This window comes from Microcaecilia unicolor, chromosome 6 (genome assembly GCF_901765095.1).
Source record: "Microcaecilia unicolor chromosome 6, aMicUni1.1, whole genome shotgun sequence".
NCBI lineage: Eukaryota > Metazoa > Chordata > Amphibia > Gymnophiona > Siphonopidae > Microcaecilia > Microcaecilia unicolor.
In genome coordinates this window covers 235076716-235099402 of record NC_044036.1, presented here as the reverse complement: position 1 = coordinate 235099402, position 22687 = coordinate 235076716, and the positions used below count along the sequence as shown (strand labels likewise).

At 44.7% G+C, this 22687-nt stretch overlaps 1 protein-coding gene across 3 annotated transcripts in view; it reads right to left on the bottom strand.

Moving 5' to 3' along the window:
* The window catches only part of LOC115472398 (ectonucleoside triphosphate diphosphohydrolase 8-like), a 454313-nt gene that overhangs the window by 425311 nt on the left and 6315 nt on the right, over positions 1 to 22687 (bottom strand). For all 3 annotated transcript variants that reach the window (XM_030206671.1, XM_030206673.1, XM_030206672.1), the window contains exon 2: positions 17624 to 17761. In XM_030206671.1, coding sequence (XP_030062531.1) covers positions 17624 to 17749 — 126 coding nt within the window. In that variant the 5' untranslated portion in view covers positions 17750 to 17761. The remainder of the gene's footprint in view (positions 1 to 17623; positions 17762 to 22687) is intronic.

Genomic DNA, 22687 nt, shown 5'->3' with positions numbered 1-22687 from the left:
TATGTTAGTAAGCACATGTTCCTTTGTATCCTACAGAAACATGCTAGAGCTTGAAGTAAGCAGCAGACAAAATTTAAGGGAGGCTCCTAAATGATCAGAGTCCTATGCTGAGTGTATCTGCACCCTTTCCCTGGCACTGGCTAGTATCAGCCTCGATTGGCAAAGCATACAACCTTTCCACACCTGGCCTGAAATGAATTAAACTACCTGTTGACACACTGAACTGCAAGTGCCTGTCCATTTGATAAGGTGAGATGTGTGCCATTGGTTCCCGTAGGCCACATTGTCTGCCAACATTTGGTGGATGTAGGAAAAGGACACAATAAGCTCAGCAACATGTCATATATGCTTTAGTGATGAAAGCCATTTGAGATACAGGAGAATAATATCTCTCCTGACTGTGAATATGTGATCCCTCCCAAACCAGATCTAGGAGTAGAGGAGGAGGAGGAAACACAGACAATGGAGCCGACTCTGTGGGTGCTTAAGCACCCCCAATATTGAAAAAATTCCTTGTGTGTGTCCAGGGAGGGGTCATTTCCATTGGGCTTAGCACCCCCAATAATTTTGAAAAGTTGGCTCCTATGAACACAGAGACAATAAGGAGAGGCTCTGGCCCCTGCCTCCCATCCTGAGTGCTCTGCCTTCTAATTTGTACAGTGAATGTGGCATGGTAGGCTAGAGCATGCCTCGTTTCCTGCCAGCATTAACACATGAACATGGTGAGGCAGTTAGTACACCATACCAAGTGACTCTCCACGTAATAGGGAAGTCACTGGGCTGGCAGCAATAAGGGTATGTTCTGTGCCTTCCCACAATCAATGTCAACATGGTTCTGCAATGCTTCTGTCAATGATGACAAGACGGTGCGGTGGGGAGAGTTAAGATAATGCATGACAGAGAACAATTAGGCAGTAGTATTCCTTGGTTGGTGGCACCCCTGCTCCCTCTATCCTGGAACAGGAAGTAACATCAGAGGGAGCGGGGAACAGCGGAGCCAACAGTCACGCAGCTGCTTCCCTTTCCCCCCCCTTGCAGCATGCACCCAAGGCAGACTGCCCCCACCGCTGCAATTAGGCGACAGCAGTAAGAGAACGGGGAATGTGTAGGTTGACATATACCACACCAAATGCATGTTGTGTAGGTACAAAGTTCACATCTCTTGGAAATGGATATGTGAGTATGTGGGAACCCCATGCAGTTGGCAAACTTCACGTTGGGGGTCTCTGATACTTTGGCTACTTCAGCAGCTGATGTACCTAGTCAACCTAGGTGAGTGAAGGTGGAGGAAGTAGTAAACGATTTTGTAACATATACAATGGGTGCAGACATCCTGAGCAGGGATCAAGAACAGGAGAAATGGCAACTGTGCACATTACAGAAAGGTGCCTTTGAGCTCATGTTCCTAATACCCTGTTTCTTGGGGAAAATTATAATGCTAACACAATGGGTTCACCTATGCACATTAGAGGGGTAATTGCTGTGCACTAATGACACACACATTGTTTAACATGGCTGTATCAGTGCAGCCAATCTATAGTGTCCAACCATGATAGTGCAACTGCACCACGCCAGCGCATGTTGATTTCATTAACAATGCACATATCCACTACTCCATTTTTCGAATTGTAGAACTGAATATATTATTTATGTGATCCAATGTCCATGCTATAAACTTTATGTAGGCATGACAACTAGAGCCTTGAAGACCAGAATACTTGAACATAGATCCAATATCACGAGACATAATATCAAGGAACCCTTAGTGGAACACTGCATCACATTCAAGCACAAATTTGAAGATCTTAAATGCTGTGTTCTGGATAAGATACAGAAGAACCAGTGAGGTGGCAATAGGAAGTTAACGCTTCAGAGGAAAGAAGCGAAGTGGACCTTTAAACCCAAATCGCTTGAACCGATGGGTTTAAATAAAATCGAGTTGCATGCATTTTATTAAAATCAGTTGCTGATGTTTACATCAGGTTTCCCGCCACAACTTTTCAACAATCAGCTGACTTCTGAGTCACTGAACAGCTGACAGAGGCGTTCTATATCTAGGGCTCGTTTGGCGTGTGACACGTCAGCGCCATTTTGCCAGAGGAATTTCAACTAGAAAGTATGTAGACTGGTGTTCAAAGGCACGTATTACTTTATAATTTTAAAGTATTGTTTGTAAATGTACTTTTCGTGACTGAATCTTATTTCTTTAGATTAAAATCATGTAAAGACGAATGTAAAGCAGTTGCAACGCCAGTCCCTGAGGAAGCCACAGAATGGTGAAACGGTGGCACCGTAGGACTTGTTAATCATTGCACTACATCTTATTGGCACTTTCCTGAATATAACTGGTTCTAGTCAGACTTGCAGAATCTTAAAAAAAAAAAAAAGAGTTTAAAGATCGCGTCAGCGGCTCTTTTAGTGTCCATTGCGAACCTGGGACGTAAGGTCCGACAGGTTTCTGAAGGATTCTCTTCATATAAAAAAATGTACATTGAACAGCCATAGAGTCACGTTTGCAGTGTCATTTGTTTGTTCTGTATTAGTTTACTATATAGCTGACACTGATTATACTGCATATCCTTTTGAGTGTGCATTGCAGAAATCCAGGCCTGGCTCAGAAATTCCTTCCAGGAATTGGGTAGCTTGGCTGTTCTCCAGCTCTATCATTAAGTTTCTCCATTCAAAGCATGCGATTGTGCAGTGCCCCATGCTCACTCCCATTACTGCTATCATACCCATAGCTAGGCTCTACTTTTCACCTCTCTGCTACTGCTGGAGAGGTGAAATGATGGTGATATATATAGATTTGCCTAGGGCCCAATATATAGTGTTAGTCCAGCCCTGATCACCAGAGGCATAAACAGAATTGAGGAAACCAGCAGGACAGAGGGAGAAAAACCAAGAACATTGATGGTTCAGTTAAATGTATCTGGTTATCTAACACCATCTTGGAAAAAAAAAAAAAAAGAGCACAATACTTCATTGGGAGTATTAAAATGGTATGGGGGGGGTAGGAAGGCACATAATTTAATCTGGTCACAACTTGTGTTTTTGCAGGTCTTGGCTATACTTTACTAGGGAGTCCATATTAAATTCTTGGGGTATCTTATAAGTACTTAAGTCAGATATCAAAATATCACTTCTGGACAGGATAGGCCTTGGTGTGAGAGAGAGACCCTTCACAAACTAGTGAATGCACAGGTAAACTTAAGGATAGGAGGAGCAATGAAACAGGTGGAGCTATGCGATGGCCAACATGAAGAGTACTCAGGAGAACTTTCCAAAGGAAAACCTTGCCCGAGTACATCAGGGCAAAACATCCCCTGTGCAATACTGTTAGAAAGAAGTCACATAACCTGATTTTAGAATTTACCAAACATAAAATAACCACATGATGGTCAATTGTAATATCAGTACTGATTCTGAAAACAATGGACCCTTTGCAGATTATATTGGTGGAGTACAAGAATTATACAGGTAGAAAGCCTAGGGTCTTGCTTATGGTTGCTAGCAGTGACACTTAGGGGGGTAATTCTCAAAAGCATACCTGTTACATCTCCAGTATACCCAGTGCAAAAGATAGATAGATGTAAATTCTCAAATTGGACAAATTCCAAACACCAAAATGAAAATAAAATGATTTTTTTCTACCTTTTTCTATCCATATTGGACCCAGTCTCGGATTCTGCTGTTATCTATTAACTCCATTTCCAGGGTTTCCTTTCCATTTATTTCTTTACTTTCCTCCTTTCTTGCCCTGCATCCATAAGTAAAAGCTGGGTCCTCCTCCGTGGAATTGACTGGAGGAGGTATAACGTGGATCCAGCTATTGCCTATTTTCTCCATCCATGTCCAGCATGTCTCCTCTCTCCCCTGCCTTCTCCTCCTATCCATGTCCAGCAATTCCCTGCCTTCCCCTCCCATCCATTTCCAGCAATTCTCCTCTCTCCCCTGCCTTCCCCTCCCATCCATTTCCAGCAATTCTCCTCTCTCCCCTGCCTTCCCCTCCATATCTAGAATGATTCTCCTCTCCCTGTCCTCCCCTCCCATCTATGTACAGCGTTTCTCCTCAACCCCTCCCCTCCATGTCCAGTGATTCTCTTTTGCCCCCTATCCTCCCTCTCCCTTCGATGTCCACTGACTCGCTCCAGCCTTCCCCTACCTGAGATCATTCAAACCCCATTTCTCATCAACATACATATTAGACTAAATTCTATAAAGGGCACCAAAAAGAATGGGTGTGCACATTTTATGATGCTATTCAACAAAGGGCACCATCTGTTTTGTGCCCTTTATTGAATAGTATGATAAAAAATCTGCACCTAAGTGGAGCGAGTTGCATGTGGATTTTTCTGTACCATTATTTCCACACCAACACTGGTGCCAAAAAGTTTGGCATGTGATCAGGTGATATTTCCACACCTGGCCATTCTCCAATTAAGTGCAATAATATAAACACACTCATTCAGCACAGAAGTGTTTGCCTCAGGGAGGGGACCAGGGATGGGCAAGAAGAGAGAGTAGGCAGGAATAGTAAGGATGGAAAGCAGTTGAATTAGGTATAAGATACGGTTTGTAAGTACTCACCAAAATGGCAAAAAATTGCCAGAAAAAAAAAACAGTAGAGCATATCAACATACTTTTGAGTTCCAAAAGACAAATGCAGCCAGACTTGTGTGCTGTTTACAGTAGGTGCAAAAAAAAAAAAAAAAAAAAAAATCGGCAAAGATCTTTGAAAGCATCAAGATTCACATTTATAGAATACACTTTCCACACTGATCTCCACGGCATGCCCCCGTCCACCCATCGTGTGAAAAAAAAAAAAATAGACGTGATGGGCAATTTAGGCCTTTATAGAATTATGCATAACAAGTTTCCCTCTTTTAGGCACTGAAATTGCTGATTGGTGCCTAAGTTGGGTGCCAATTTTTTTTTTTTTTAAATAGAATTAGAAAATTTGTGGGTTTTTTCCATTCATCAATAATAGGGCACACTCTTTGTAAAGAGGGTGCACTCTTTGAAAATAGTGCCCGCCTGTGTGAACCATTGTGCATATGCAAACTATTTGGGAAAGAGCATGCACTGTTAATGACATTGCCCCAGGAAAAAAAAAATGAGAAATGAGGACAAAACAAAATTAACAATGCTGTGAACATGGGAAAAATTAAAATTTTGGGGTTGCCCATTCCTAGTTAAGACCAGATGAATTGGTACATGTTTTCTAGAATAATAATTGAAGTGATTTTCAGTCCATTGCCATCAGTTATGATACCCAAGCCAAGCTCTAGGGAATAAGGGTGTCGATATGTTTCCAGGGGCATCTTATGCAAAAGTTTTTCAGTACATGTTTTTGCAGGACTGCACTGGCTTAAATAAAGATTGTAGATTCAGGTGCATTTTTTCACATTAATATGCAATTCAAAAACACCACATCAAAAAAGAAAGGGGTGGGGGGAGGGAAGGACAAGGAACAAGTACAAACCACAGAAGAAAAGTACTAAGACAAAAGACAAATCCATTTTGCTCTGATTTCTTTACTTAGAGGAATAAGTGAACAAAATCCAACCAAAAATGGACAGCAATCGAGGTGTACATTCTTCAAATCCTGCTACTTCCACTGTCCCAGACTCAGTATCTGGTACTTAAACAGGTAATGGGGCAATATTCTTTGCTAAGAAACGCTGTAGCTGATTATGTTAAAAAAAGTGTGTCTTGCTTTCTGATAATTAACAAAAACACAAAAATATAAGTGCCCCCCCCCTAAAAAAAATAATAATCTGCAGTCTCCTTATCAAGCGCTTTGTCTTCCCTAAGATAACAAGAGATGTCATGGAAAATAGAACTTTCGTACCAAAAGCTTCCTAACTAAAAAAAATTTGAGGGCTCCAGTCACTTGGTTCTAGCATATAGGTCACATGATATGTTTCTCACCTGGTTCCAGGCCTGCATGGCCGGTTCGCCGGCGAGGTGCGGTCTGGCTGAGATAGCTGGCTATTTTGGATGTGGTTTCTCCAGGATGGGTCTGTTTCAGTTTCTTGTTTCTGGCAGCTGTCATCTTGGTTGGATCAAGGACAGCAGCCATCTTGGCTAGCTCAGGAGGGGGCAGCCATCTTGGAGTACAAGGTCAGGAAGGAAGCCCATATTTGGACGTAGGCACCTCTGCTGATGGGGGCAGCCATCTTGAATCAGCTGCACATGCTTGAGCCTAATTCCTCCACTACTTAAGCCCCTGCCTTCAGTCCTTCGTTGGTTTAGCCTCAATTGTGTTTGAGGTTCACGCCGGTGCTACTTGCCTTCAGTTCCAGTGTTCCAGACCTCGGCTTGTTTCCCGGACCTTGCTTGTTTTGCTGCCTACCTTGACCTTGGACTGTTTTTGACTACTCTTTGCCTACGGATTTACCTGGCTTTTGGACTGTGTCTGTTTGCCTACCTGTCTGGTCAGTGGTCGTGCAACCCCGCCGGTTCCAGAAGTCCTGGTGGCTGCCCGAACCTGGGGGCTCAACTCCCAGGGAACGGCGGTCGTTCCCCAGGTGAAGCTAGGTGTTGTCTGGCTGCCTGACCGAGTGCGGTGTCACTCCTTCCTAGCCGTGCTCAGTCGGGGTACAAGGGCTCACATCTCTCCAGTCATAACATATGAAGAGCAATTCACATGCCCCTGGCGGTAATTTCCAATTTGACACCCCCCCCCCCCCCCCCCAAAATGCCTGGATGATTTATTTCCTCCCACGCACGGCCTTTCCAGTAGTAATCAGCAGTTGGCACATGCAGACTGGTCACCATGTGTGAGCCCTTACCGCTAGATCAATGGGTGGCATTAAGGGCTCAGGCCAGTTTTAGGCACGTGCTAGTTTCAGTTTTAACACATGCCCTTTTCCTGTCCCATTAGCAAAAAGCCCTTTTTTTGCAGGCGCGGTAAAAAATTGGCTTGGCATGCACCAAAACATGTCCCTACACTGCTGTAGATCACTTTTTACCGCAGCTTATGTGCCACCTACATGCATCAGAGGAGCCAAAACTGGCATTTATATGCACAAGTGCATTAGTTGCTCTTCTATATAGTTTGTGTTTTATTGCTATAGTGGATAGTTGCAAATGGGCATATATGTGGGTGGAGCATGGATGAGTTATGGGTGTGTGTCCATCTTATGAGCATAACTTAATAAGTTATGCACTTTGTATGGTGCACTTAGGTTTGTCCATTTAAGCCTGCTACTAACCTGGTCATACCTAGATTCAGGTTTATATTAGTATTCTATAACAGCATCTTGGTACACAAATGCTGTTAGAGAATTGGTACTCAGTGTGCAGTGTTGGCAGACCCAAGTTATAAGATTCAAATTTGATACACTGCTATTCCCAATATATAACATAGCAGTTCACAGACTAATCGATTGGAATGGGACGCTAATAATATACAGGAAACAGTTACAAATTTTAATTTATATACCACTCATACTAAATTGGTTCAAAGCAGTTTACAGTAAGAATAGCAGCAGTCATTAAAAAAAAAAAAAAATTATAGGATTTCCCCTCTTCTCCCCCCCACCCTTCCCCACAGAATATATCTCTTAATAGGGGTAATGTGAGAATTTTAAAATAAACCAACATCTAAACTAATACTTTTCCCAGAAGTAACATTAAAAGTCCTTCTAAAGGAAGGTATGGACTCTGAAAGAACCATTAGGGTATCCTTGTAGTGTAACTGGGGATTATGAAGGTACAGAGCTGCCAAAGTTACCCATTCCAGGAGAGACACCTTTTGGCCGATCCTGGTTTTAAACTTACATCCCAAAGCAGTGTAGTATTTGTGGTGCATGATTCTATCCATTGAAATCAGTGCTGCAGGTCCCATAATGCACCAAGATGAGGTTGGCAAAAATTCAAGACCAGCCAAAAAATCTCCTGGAATGGATCACCATTTAATCTGTAACCTGCCATTCCATTTCCTCAATCCTCTTATCAGATTCCACAATTTTCAGCTCTCTAGTTCCCACATGAGCTGGCAAACCAGACATGAACCCCAGGAAGCAATGAAATCTATTTACCACGGAGCTCTGTGTAGCAGAAATAGCATTCTAAAGTGAATTGCGATTACTGGAGGCAGGGGTGTGCTGGAGCAGGCTCTCACAGGCTCGCAAGAGCCGGTTGTTAAGTTTTGAAGAATTTTGGGAGCCGGTTGTTAAAGTAGGGCCCTCCATGGCTACTTTAACAACTGGCTCCCAAAATGTGGGCTTGGGCCCCCTGCTGAATTCTCTTTTACTTTGCTGGTGGGGATGCTGAGCCATGCCAGCCACGTAAATAGACTGCTGCTGCTCCGCACTCCTTGTTTCCAGCTCTGAGCAGCAGGCTGGGACTTCTCCAGCATGTGAGAAGTTTCAGCACGCTGCTCAGAGCAAGACGTTGGGAGTGGTGACAGTCCATTTGACTGCCAGCAAAGGTACGCCTAGCGTGCCCGCACGAAGGGAGGGAGGAGAGAGGGGCAAGTGTTGCTCCCCCCCACTCCGGCCACCCCTAGCCCTTCCAACTGCAGAACTGGCTACGTCCAGAGAAAGAGCCTGTTAAAAATTTACCAGCACACCCCTGACTGGAGGTCTCATCTTGCTAGTCAGTTCATAGGCCAAGGGTAACACCTCTGTAACATGAGACTTCTTTTTCCCTTCTACCACCAACTCCAGAAGGCACAACTTCAGTCAACACAGTCTTTGAAGATTCAGTTACTGACAAGGATGACCTAGCCCAAGCAAGAGATCTATCAGCCCATGCTCTGCTGGTGTATATGCCCACTTTCACACTATCTACCATCACATTTAGATACCTGTTCATAGAATAGTGCCTAGTCAGAATATTAGTGTGTGTACTTGGCACATTTTTTTTAATTATTCCCTTGATGTCTCATTTCCATCAGAATCGTGGTCCCTCAAGCCGTGTAATACATGATCCTTTAGGATAAAGCCCACTCGATCAAGGATTTAAAATTAGATATCCTCTGCCTGAAAGAATGTTATGAGAGGCAGAAGACAATTATGGGGTCTTGGGCATACCCAAGAGAGAATAATTATATTCAGTTTTGTTTGTAAGTCAGGTAATTTTCTCTCTTTATGTTGAAAGGACTAAATTTACCACCACAAGTAAGAATTTGAGTTGCAAGACAGGCTGCGAGAAGCATCTGACTAAAGTTGCAGAAACTATGCGAGTTTGAGGGGGGGGGGGCTCTCAAGCTGGTTGGAACACAGTCAATTAAGTGATTTTGAAGCTGTTTTGGTGGAAAAGTAGAGCAGCTTTTTTCTGTGGTTCGGGTCACCTGTTTTGCATGAGATGCTACACCATCCTTTTTGTTAAACAGCTTCACAGAGGATTTATTAGCCTGTTGAGGGACGTGATGAATTATTTGGATTATGCTCACATTTTCAATTGTAACTCAAGTGATTTATTTTCAGATAGTAGACATTTCCCTATCTCTTGAGGGCTTACAATCTACATGTCTGTACCTGAGGTTAAATAATTTGCCCAAGATCACACGGAACCAATGCGCTAGCCATTAGACTACTCAAACAACTGAAGGCATCAGAAGTTACCCCATTCTAAAAATGGATTTGAAGGTAATGTGGAGGGGAATCCTTTAACAGTACCCTTATAATTAGATGTATATTTACAGTAGCTATAGAACAGGTGTAAGTGCACAAGTCTAGTTGCAAGACAACCCATATCTTATAGTATTCTACAGGTTATGCATGGAACTGTGTACTCCAGCCAGCGCCCACATGCCCATGTGTATGCCCACCTGCAAACTATGCACTGTCAAAGATATGTGTAGGAACATATCAGACATTCACACCTACATGTGCATATGCTGGTATTCTAATCATGCCTGCTTATAGAATTATCCCTATGTGCTACTTAAGTAGTAATATATCATGTAGGCTCTTGAGTTCAAGCCAGTTTCTGTGAATAGTTTGCCTGGTAAGTAGCTTGCTTTGTAAGCACAAGGTTCTTGGTTTCCTATATGGAAAGAGGATGGAATTTTTTTTTTTTTTTTTTAACTGTCCATACAAGGCAACTCCAGTAGATAGGAAGTAAGGCCAGTACTGGGCAGACTTCTACAGTTTGTATCCCAAATATGGCAAAACAGGGTAGTCTTCTATGGTCTGGGCTCCTATCATGGAAAGATGGATCTGGGGTGGATTTTGATGGAAACTCCAGTGGTAGATGTCTGCCTGGCACTGGACTTACTTCCCATTCCCATCTGTGTCCCCCAAAAAGGCAAAGACAGATCCAGAGCAAGTTATATGCATTTTATATCACATTCATATCTTATTCTATGAGGGCATGTCAGAGAGTGAGGGAAAGACAAAATGTTGATATTGGATTGTTGGTTTAATCCAAGCATTAACAATGAACGTGACTATGTTGCATACAAAACTATAAAACCACTCTTCCAAGATTGCATCAGATATAACTGCCTATATGTGGTTACCATTATGATGAATTGCCAACTGCTCTGTTTGTGATGCCAATATTAGATCATAAAGGTGTGTAATCTACATGGTGGCAGGTGCAGTTTATCTACTGAATCCATTTCTCCTAGGACAAGCAGGCTATTAATTCTCAAAATTTGTAACACGGCGCTGCATTGTTCAGTATGGAGCTTATATCAAGCTTAGAGCTTTATGGAGTGCGAGACATACTCCACCATGCATGCGTGAGTGCCTTCCTTCCTGAAACAAGAGCACGATTACCGCAGTTTTTTTCTACTGCAGTGAAGAGAGGCTGTTTTTTTTCCAGTGTCTCTTCACAGGTCTGGAAGAGCTTTTTTTGTGCCTTTGGCATTCTTTATAAAGAAACTATACCTAAATCAGCACTCTGTCATAATATCTTAGATTAGGCACTTTGATCAAAAATACATAGATAATCTATATAAAAAAAAGCCTCAGAAGCCCAGGGTACCAATAACTTAGGACACCACTGTAATGGCTATCATAGGCTCCTCCTTCTGAAAAAACCCACAGAGTAAAAACTTCCAAATACAATTTTAATGGAAGAAAAATCTGTAGTTAAAAGTTATCCTTTCTTCCGTTTTTTAACAATTTTATTGATCAAAATACTCAAATCTAAGCTAAATTGTTCAGGACTCGAAAAAGAACATTTTTTGTGTGCCCATGTTCCGTTTAGGGTGTATTTATCCCTCCCAATATGGCAGTTCCTCCTACCAATAGATAGGAATGGAACAAATCACCCAAGGCTGCAATTGAGAAAGTAATTAGATTTCTTAACCATCAAGTATAATTACAATTAGCCATTGCTAAGTGCAGTTTACAGAACACCATTTGTGATGAGAAGTACAACTCAATTTTATTTACCAGGTACAAGTCAAATCAGCAGTTCTCATCGGGAGGACATCAAGCAATACAACCATTGGTATTATCTGAATCTGACTCTCCCAATGTAATGATCTATTTCAATCACTTATATACACTTCACTTAACATACAAGTCTATGGACTTCCTGAGCTTAGGCCTGCTTTTTCTTATCTTCCTCAAAACACTTTGTGGCACCTGGTCATCTTCCTGTGGAATTATCCAGTTCTGTCTTTCTGAACATCTGTTACCACCACATTGCCACATCCATGCAACTCTGCAAGTTAGACTCCCCCCACCCTTGTGGGTTTCTGCTTGCTCTGCAGTGTCCCAATAACTCATGAGCCTTTGAGCAACACTGGAGTTCAAGTCAGTCACAGGCCCGTAAGTTTTTCTCTCATTTTGGATCCTGAACCAAAGTCAGGCCTGGGGCCAAATATTATTCAGTTCCCTTTTTCTCCTCATTTTTATATTTTTTGTCCTATTTTTAAGTTTCCTTTGTTTTCCATGTCACTAGGCTGTGTTTTAGACCTTGACGTCAGCCAGGTTTTCCCCCTTTTTTTCCAATCTGATATCTTGCCCCTGTCTTCAGCACCATCGCTTCATTTGATTTGGCTGTGGAAGTCTTTCTGTCCGTGTCCACTCAAGTTCCCAGTGGCTTCAAGCATTGTACCCAGTGGAATTGGGACAATTTCTGGTAAGGACATCCATTCTCGGTGTCTTAGTGTTTAGGGCCTGACCATAGCCCTGCTATGTCCTCTGTCTTCAGAGTGGACCCAGGTTACCAGAGAGGCTCAATGCACGAAGAATTTTGGAGCCAAGCCCGATTCCTCGTCATCAGAGTTGACATCGGGAGCACTGGTCCACTTGGCTGCTACCGGACCTCGTTAACACTGGGAGCAGTAGTGCATCCAGTGGACCCAGGTTGCCAGAAAGGCTGAATGCATGAAGATTTTTAGAGCCAAGTTCCAATTCCTCGACGTCAGCATCGGGATTGGCATCTGGAGCATTGATCTGCATAGCTGCTACTGGACCTCGTGACACTGGGAGCAGTAGTGCAGCCAGTGGGTCCCCACCTGTCTCCATGCAGACTGCTGTGCAGGACCCCTGGGACCATCCAGCATCGGACCCGACCCCGAGGCAACATGAGGATTCGATGTCATCCTTGTCAGCACTGAGGAGTCTTGATGTCAAGCACTGCGTGAAGGCCAAGAATCCAAGGGATTCAATACCCAAGATGTCGGTACCAGGAGGTCTGCTCCCCCTCTACCCAGGAGGTGCTGATGTGTCTGTCCCCTAGCAGCCATGGCCAGACTTCTCGACCCCGCAGTTCTTCTCCCCATCTCAAAGTTGGCACCCTAGTCTTTCCTGGTGTTGGCCCTCAACAAACATATCCGGGCCTTGCTTCCTGAGCAGCTGGATGGCCTTTTGCAGTGTGCATCAGCATCAGGGGTGCTTGCACCTACTCTGCTGCCCATTGCAGCCCCTGCGGTGAAGCCTCCAATGCTGGCGTTGCATACGGCATTTGATGACAGCCACCCAAGCCAGTACCCCCTCAACGTCGGTGAAGGAAGTTTTGCCAAAGTAGAGGCTGGAGCTAACTCACATAGACACCCTTCTCGAGGACATGGCACCTTGAGTTTGAGGCAGACTCTGTCTCAGCCTACCGACACCGATGAGGATCATTCATGGGAGTCCGAGGCGAATTCAAGGTACTTTTTGGAGGATGAGTCCTATGGCATCCCCTCTCCTCTGCTGGAAAGGAGACAATCTCCACCAGAGAGCCTTTCGTTCACATCTTTCGTAAAGAGCCAGGAGTTCTAGAGACTATGCCTCCGTGCCCCCAGGCAGGGAAGCTTGGACCTTGGACTCTTTTAGGAGCAAGATATTTCAGGCCTCAATGCTTGTGTCCCAGTCTTGCCAGCTCTTTACGAGTGTGTACTAGCAGGCCTCAGTATGCAAGTTGCTGGACTTGGTGGACTCTCTCCCAGTGGAACAGACTGTCTGTACACCAGTTGGCATGTCGCAAGTTCTTGGCCGTGGCGCCTATGACACTTTTGATGTGGCATCCAGGATCTGTTCAATGCACAGATTCATGGCTGCATGTTTCTGACTTTGAACAGTTGATTCAGCAGAGGTTGGCAGATGCCCCATGCCAGGGAGAAACATTTTGGAGAGAAGGTTGGTCACTGACCAAATACCACCTCTTCTCTCTCCCGCGGGCATCTTCTGCATCAGCCACCTCATTTAGGAGGTCTTTTGGCAAGTTGAGGAGGGGTGCAACCTCCTCTTGCCAGCCTGTTTAGGCTCAACCCCAACACCCTTATTAGTGTGTGTCTAAGGCCCCTGCTGCTCCCCAGTCAAAGCAAGGGATGAGCTTTTGACTGGCTCCAGCAGAGCATAGCTGCTGTCAACGTGTCTAGAACGGTGGAGGATGAAGTTTTACTATGAAAGGTGACCCCTTATAACTTCCAACCAGTGGGTTCTCCAAATAGTCCAACTGATATGCCCTCAATCGGCTTCAAAAACCTCCAAATTGCCCACGAGAGCTCATTACTTCAGCTCTCGGCATAAGCAGGTACTTGCAGAGGAACTCTGAAGGCCCAAGCAGTGGAGCCCATTCCACCAGGGGAAGAAGGGCTGGTATTCTATTCCAGGTACTTCCTCATGCAAAAGAAGACGGGGGGGGGGGGGAGAAGATGTGTCCCCATCCTAGACCTAAGGGTCCTGAACAAATGCATGGTCAAAGAAAAGTTAAGGGTGATTTCCCTGGGCACCCTTCTCTCGATTCAGGAAAATGATTGGCTATGCTCTCTGGACTTAACACACACATCCCGATATTTCCTGCTCACTGAAAGTTTCATCTGGGAACACACCACTTCCCAGTACCACATGTTGCCTTTTGGCCTCGTGTCAGCACCCAGGGACTTTACCAAATGCCTAGTAGTATTCGCAGTGTTGCTACGCAGGCTGGGGGTGCATTTGTTCCCTTACCCATACCGACTGGCTATTAAAGAGCACATCGTTGGATGGTGCTCTGGAGTCCATGCGGAGGACTATTCAGGTGCTAGAGCTACTAGGGTTAGTCAAACTATCCCAAGTCCCACCTTCACCCTGCCCAGCAATTGGAATTCATTGGAACCCTGCTAGATAATTTCTCCCAGGATTGAGAGCAGACACTAGTTGCTCTGGCTCGTCAGGTTCGAGTTTCTCAGCAGGTCACAGCTCAGCAGATGTTGAGGCTATTAGACCACATAGCTTCTACCGTATGTGATTCCCATGGCACGCATCCACACGAGATCAGCCCAATGGGAGTCTAGCCTCCCAGTGGTGCCAAGCTACTGGAGATCTATATGTCGTCACTGAGCATCCCCAGAGCTTGTTTGCTCTCTGCTATGGTAGACCATTCAATCCAATTTGACTTTGGGACTTCTATGTCAAATTTCTCAGCCTCAAAAGGTTCCGATGATGCATGCATCACTCCTGGGTTGAGCGCTCATGCAGATGGGCTTCACACTCCAGGAGCCTGGTCCGTCCAGGAAACAGGTCTTCAGATCAACCTTCTGGAGCTCTGGCCAATCTGAAATGCTCTAAAGGCTTTCAGAGATCAGCTGTCACCAAATTGTGCTCATTCAAATGGACAACAAGGCTGCAATGTATTACACCAACAATCAGGGGAGGCACCGACCGGATGAGGCACTGGGCTTGCTGACATGACATGTTCCTTCGAGCCACTTATCTGTTGGGCAAAAGCAACAGTCTGGCAGACAGGCTCAGCAGGGTTATGCAATCACACTAGTGGTCTCTCAGCATGGCGTTACCTGCGAGATCTTCCGAGCAAGAGGCACTCCCTCGGTGGATCTCTTTGCCACTCAACTAAACCACAAAGTCCCTCAATACTGTTCCAGACTTCAGGCCCACAACAGACTAGCGTCCAATGCCTTCCTCCTGCATTGGGGGACAGGTCTTCTGTATGTGTATCTTCCCAGTCCTCTTGTGGGGAAGACTTTTGCTGAAACTCAGGCAAGGCCACAGGACCATGATCTTGATTGCACCTCAGTGGTCACAGCAGATCTGGTTCCCTCTTCTTCTGGAGTTATCCTTCGAACCATGGAGATTGGCGTGTTTTCCGACCCTCAGCATCCCAACCTTCAGTCTCTGGCCCTCATGTCCTTGATGTTGAGAGCCTAGAATTTGCTTCCTTGGGTCTTTTAGAGGGTGTCTCCTGGGTCTTCGCTGCCTTCCAGAAAAGGCTCCACTAAGAGGCGTTACTGTTTTAAATGGAGGAGGTTTGCTGTCTTGTGTGAGGGCAAGTGGTTAGCTTGGCAGAGTTTAAAAAGGGTTTGGACAGTTTCCTAAAGGACAAGTCCATAGACCGCTACTAAATGGACTTAGGAAAAATCCACAATTTCAGGAATAGCATGTATAGAATGTTTGTGCGTTTGGAAAGCTTGCCAGGTGCCCTTGACCGCTGGGCTCGATGGGCCTTTGGTCTTTTCCCAGTATGGCATTACTTATGTACTTATATTTTCTGCCCTATACAGACCCTGCTTGAATACCTTCTGCACCTCTCAGTCTGAAAACCAATTCCATAAGGGCTCACCTCAGTGCAATTAGTGCTTGTCATCAACATGTAGAGGATAAGCCCATCTCTGGACAGCCTGCAGTTCGCTTCATGAGACATTGCTTTTGTCAAAGCACCCTGTCAAACCTCCAACTGTGTCATGGGACCTTAATGTTGTTCTCATCCAGCTGATGAACTCTTTGAGCCACTGAATTCTTGCCATCTGATAAACTCTGAGCCACTGAATCCCTGCCATCTGAAGTACTTGACCTGGAAGGTCATATTTTTGGTGGCTATTACTTCTACTCGTAGGGTCAGTGAGCTTCAGGCTTTAGTGGTGTATGCATCTTATACTATATTTCACCACAGAGTAGCCCTCTGTTTGCACCTTAAGTTCCTGCCAAAGGTCATGTCAGAGTTCCATCTGAACCAGTCGATTGCCTTGCAAACATTATTTCCACAAATCTCATGCCCATCCTGGTGAGAATACCTTGTACACCTTGACTGCAAACGAGCATTGACCTATTATGTAGAGCAGACAGGGTCCCACAGACAGTCCATCCCAACAGGATGGGGGTCGCCATCGGGAAATGCACAATTTCTAACTGGCTGGCAGATTTTATTTCTTTCACTTATGCCCAGACTGGGCTGACCCTGGAGGGTCATGTCAAGGTTCAGAATGTCAGAGCCATGGTTGCGTTGGTGGCCCACTTGCGGTCAGCCTCCATTGAAGAAATTTGCAAGGCTGCGATGTTTCCTTCAATCCACACATTCACAACTCATTACTGCCTTGAGCAGGATACGAGACACGACAGTCTGTTTGGGCAGACAGTGTTATAGAATCTGTTTAGGGTCTAGAATCTAACTCTACCTCCCCCCAGCCTGTTTTATTCTGTTCCAGGCTGCACTCTCACTCAGTTTGTATATAGTTTCAGATTAATCTGTGCTATGTCCTTGCGAGGCCCAATTGACCAATGTTTGTTGTTTTCGGTGAGCCTGGATGTTAGGGATACCCCAGTTGTGAGAATTAATGGCCTGCTTGTCCTTGGAGAAAGTAAAGATACTTACCTTTATCAGGTATTCTCCGAGGACAGCAGGCCTTATATTCTCACAAACCCTCTCACCTCCCCTTGGAATTGTCTCCTATTTTTCATTTATGCTGTAGTAACCCCGCTCTCACGCTCCTCAAAGCTCTGTTAAGCTTGATACAAGCTCCAGACTGAGCAATACAGTGCCGCGTTACCCAATTGTGAGAATATAAGGCCTGCTGTCCTTGGCGAATACCTGCTACAAGTTTACTCTCAGATCAGTGGCGTTCCGGGGGGGGGGGGGGGGGGGGGGGGGGGGGGGGGGGGGGGGGGGAGGGTGCCACGCGTGCGCTTCTGTCCGTTCGTTCCATGCTCCCTCTGCCCCGGAACAGGAAGTAACCTGTTCCGGGGCAGAGGGAGCATGGAACGAACGGACAGAAGCGCACACGCGGCATGCACCCGGGGGACGGGGCGCATCGGCGATCCGCCCCGGGTGTCAGCCCCCCTAGGAATGCCACTGTCTCAGATAAAAGATTTCCAGGTAACTACTACTGAGCACTACTGAATATTGGCTTATGGAACACGCAGGAAGAGAGAAAGTTCCTCAGACTTCATTCAATCCTTCATTCTTCTTAGAAAGCCATTTATTTTAAGATTATCCAGGTGTCAGAACCCACCTTAATGCTTCCTGGCAATAAAACGTTTTGCACCTCAACAATGCTGAGAATGAGGGTGATGATGCCAGACACGACAGTCACTGCTATGAGGAATCCAATGATAAAGTCCTTCTTCATCAGTCCCATTCTTACACCAGCCTGCAGGAAGTCAAAGGATCATATTTATTTCTATCATAGCCTGTGTGGAGTTACCTTGGTAATGTTGTGTGTCTTTGTAGAAAAAGATATTTCAAGAGCTACATGCCTTTTCACAGACACACACACAAACCGATAGTGCATCTCATCAGTTGTGTGCTCTCTCACACCCACACCTCCCCATATGGTATAGCTCGTCAGCAACCAACCCTTGCACAAAGACACCACAGGCCATAGCATTATAGTGATTGATATAGAGGCTTTTGAGGCCCTGCGGGGTAGGAAAGGCAGTAAAGAAATAGACACTTCCAAATGCACCCTAATATCTTACCTACATAAATCATGTTTCATGAGTTTCACAAGGAAGTTCATTGACCTAATGTATGCAGAGAGAAAACCCATTCCTCGTCTTCTAGCTTCTCATTTTTCTGTCTGCCCTTTATTTCTTCAGCATTTTATGTCTGTCCTCTTTCCTCCATCACATCTCTATCACAGCCTCTGCCTGCTTCACCAACTTCTATCCTAAAGCTAGCACAATGCAGAGTCAGTAATGACTGATGTCTATAATTATTATATTATTTATTGCATTGGTATCCCACTTTTTTGCAGGCTCAATGTGGCTTACAATTCATTGTGGAAACTGGAAATAGAAAGGAATATACATTTGGTTTTACAGCAAGTATTAGGTGCATGATGGTGAAATACATAGTACTGGAAATAGAAAAAAAAAAAAAAAAAAGTATACATTTGTATTGGCAGAAGTTTTGGGTGCATGATGGTGAGATACATGATAGTATTAAAGTCATAGACATTAGGCTTGAAATACAAAAGCCTAATGTGAAAGCAAAAGACAATATATTTTGTCGAAGAGAAGTTTTCAGGAGTTTGCGGAAATTGGTCATTTCGTAGACCATTTTCAGGTTACATGGCAGTGTGTTCCAGAGCTGTGTGCTTGTATATGAAAAGGTTGATGCATGCATTGATTTGTATTTCAAGCCTTTACATTTGGGAGGATGAAGGTTGAGGAATGTGCGGGAGGACGTTTTTGCATTTCTGGGTGGTAGGCTGGGGCGTCACCATGGATGATTTTTATGGACCAAGGTACAGAGTTTGGACGTGATGCGCTCTTTGAGTGGGAGCCAGTGTAGTTTTTCGCGAAGGGGTGTTGCGCTTTCGTATTTTGGTCTGCCGAATATAAGTCTGGCTGCCGTGTTCTGGGCTGTCTGGTTTTTTTTTTTTTTTTTGAGTATTTGCTCTTTGCAGCCGGCGTAGAGTGAGTTGCAATAGTCCAAATGACTAAGTACCAGTGTCTGTACCAGGTAGCGGAAGACATTCCTTGGGAAAAATGGTCTGACTTTTTAGTTTCCACATTGAGTGGAACATCTTTTTAGTTATGTTTTTTGCATGATTCTCAAGTGTCAGGTGTCAATCAATGGTGACTCCAAGGATTTTTAGGGTGTCAGACTGGTAGACAGATTAGGTGTGTTGATGGTGGTGAATTCCTTTTTGTTGTATTGCGAGGTGAGAACTAGGCATTGGGTTTTTTTCAGCATTTAGTTTCAGTCGAAATGCATAGTCGGAAATTTCTCTTAGATCGCGTTTGAATGGGATAAAGATTGTTACATCATCGGCATTCTTTGACTGGGTGACGGGAGAATTAAATCAAGGACGTGCTATGGACGTCATCTACTTAGATTTCAGCAAGGCTTTTGACACGGTTCCCCACAGGAGGCTCTTGAATAAACTAGAAGGGCTGAAGATAGGACCCGAAGTGGTGAACTGGATTAGGAACTGGTTGACGGGCAGACGCCAGAGGGTGGTAGTGAATGGAGTTCACTCGGAGGGAAAGGTGAGTAGTGGAGTGCCTCAGGGATCGGTGCTGGGGCCCATTCTGTTCAATATATTTGTGAGTGACATTGCCGAAGGGTTACAAGGTAAAGTTTGCCTTTTTGCAGACGACACCAAGATTTGCAACAGAGTGGACACCCCGGAGGGAGTGGAAAACATGAAAAAAAGATCTGAAGAAGCTGGAAAAATGGTCTTAACGTTTGGCAATTAAAATTCAATGCGAAGAAATGCAAAGTGATGCACTTAGGGAGTAGAAATCCAAGGGAGGCGTATGTGTTAGGTGGGGAGAGCCTGATAGTCACGGACGGGGAGAGGGATCTTGGGGTGATAGTATCTGAGGACCTAAAGGCTATGAAACAGTGCGACAAGGCGGTGGCCGTAGCGAGAAGGTTGCTAGGCTGTATAGAGAGAGGTGTGACCAGCAGAAAAAAGGAAGTTTTAATGCCCCTGTATAAGACTTTGGTGAGGCCCCACCTGGAGTATTGTGTTCAGTTTTGGAGGCCGTACCTTGCGAAGGATGTTAAAAAAATGGAAGCGGTACAAAGAAAAGCTACGAGGATGGTATGGGAGTTGCGTTCCAAGACGTATGAAGAGAGACTTGCTGACCTGAACATGTATACTCTGGAGGAAAGGAGGAACAGGGGTGATATGATACAGACGTTCAAATATTTGAAAGGTATTAATCCGCAAACGAATCTTTTCCGGAGAGGGGAAGGCGGTAGAACGAGAGGACATGAAATGAAATTGAAGGGGGGCAGACTCAGGAAAGATGTCAGGAAGTATTTCTTCACGGAGAGGGTGGTGAACGCTTGGAATGCCCTCCCGCGGGAGGTGGTGGAGATGAAAACGGTAACGGAATTCAAGCATGCGTGGGACAGGCATAAAGGAATCCTGTGCAGAAGGAATGGATCCACAGAAGCTTAGCTGAAATTGGGTGGCGGGGGGAAGAGGGGTTGGTGGTTGAGAGGCTAGGATGGGGGAGGGCAGACTTATACGGGGTCTGTGCCGGAGCCGGTGATGGGAGGCAGGACTGGTGGTTGGGAGGCGGGAAATACTGCTGCAAGACTTATATGGTCTGTGCCCTGAAAAAGACAGGTACAAATCAAGGTAAGGTATACACATGAGTTTATCGTGGGCAGACCAGATGGACCGTGCAGGTCTTTTTCTGCCGTCATCTACACATTATATATATATATATATATATATGGGTTTAGATTCTGATTCGATAGTAGCTTAGCCAAGGGTGTCTTCATTAGGTTGAATATGGTCGGCGAGAGGGGGGATCCTTGTGGAACTCCGCATTCAGGTGTCCATGTGGCTGATGTAGTAGAGTTTGATGTCACTTGATATGAGCGGGTGGTTAGGAAACCCTTGAACCATCTGAGAACGTTACCTCCGATTCCGAAGTATTTGAGGATGTGTAATAAAATTCCATGGTCAACCATATCGAATGCGCTTGACATGTCAAATTGTAACAGTAGTATGTTGTTGCCGTTTGAGTTTGGTCATAATAGTGACTAGTACGGTTTCCGTACTGTGATTAGAGCGGAATCCTGATTGGGAATCGTGCAGTATCGAAAACTTGTTTAGGTATTCTGCGAGTTGTTTGGTCACCATGCCTTCTGTTATTTTGGTGAGTAGGGGAATGGATGCTACTGGTCTATTGCCTCTATCATCTTTCCTCTTCACAGGTATTCCCTTATCACCCACTGTCTTTCACCATTCCATTTTGTTTACCTTCTCTCTCCCCCCCCCCCCCCCCCCCCCAACCTCACTTTTTACCAGTACCTCCTCTTCGGCATCACTCCCCTGACTCACCACCTCATCAGTTTATTGCTGCTTTATTTGCTCCAGGAGTCCTTCTCCCTCATCTTCACCCATTCATCAAATTTCTGTCATCATTTTCTTTGCACATCTCTTGTCTTTTCCACCCTTTTTTTTTTTTTTTTTTTTTTTGTTACACTTGTACCCCGCGCTTTCCCACTCATGGCAGGCTCTATGCGGCGGGCAATGGAGGGTTAAGTGACTTGCCCAGAGTCACAAGGAGCAGCCTGTGCCGTGAATCAAACTCAGTTCCTCAGTTCCCCAGGACTAAAGTCCACCACCCTAACCACTAGGCCACTCCTCTGCTCCCTTTTTTTTTTTTTTTTTTTTTTTTTAAGAGAAAAGTGTTTCAAGCCTGATCTAAAAAGCCTTTTTGAGAAGCCTTTGCCTTTTCACAAAAACTCTATCAGAACCAGCAGGGACCAACGCTGATTGCTACATTTTTCTCTTGTCTCTGTTAGTTAACTTATTTAACTTTATCTTCTTTTTTCAATTTCCTTTCCTCACTTATTTTGTCTGTATGTTCGTACTTAACTCTCCATTACCCTACATGTTCTGGCCGCAAGTATAAAGCCACTTACGAATCCACCTTTCCCTATGTTGGTGCTCATTTGTGGAATGGATTACCTAAATCTATTAAAACTACTCCCGATCATCTGACTTTCAGAAAAACCCTCAAGACCACCTTATTTGGAATTGCTTACGCAAAAGTCCCGCCATTGTATCCATAACTGCTGAACTGTAACTATCTTACCGACATCCTCAACTTTATTACCCCTGCCCCCTCTCTTTAATTACTCACTGATCTGTCCTACTTCCATGTACTTGATTGTTTATGCCATTGATATATGCCTTTTTCAGACTGATGTAAGCCACATTGGGCCTGCCCGTGGGTGGGAAAATGTGGGATATAAATGCTATAAACTGTTTTGATATAGTCCAATGAAAGGCAATAATCAAAATTAATAAAAAACAGAATAAAGAATACACTCCTTTCTTCTTTTTCTCCCACTTAGGTTCTGTGGATATCCTACCACTCTCCTGCATAGGGATACTGGATGAGTTTAGTACTCCATGTATCCATTTTAAACAGTGAGCATACTGTGTGTCTGTGGCAGGACCTGGATGGAAGAGGGTGCATGCAGCATGGAGTAGGGTAATCCAGTAAGGAGCCTATGACAGAAAATGGAGGACAGGACAGGGAGCACTGCTATCTTGGTCATTTTTTTTTTTTTTATATATTTGTACCTCGCGCTT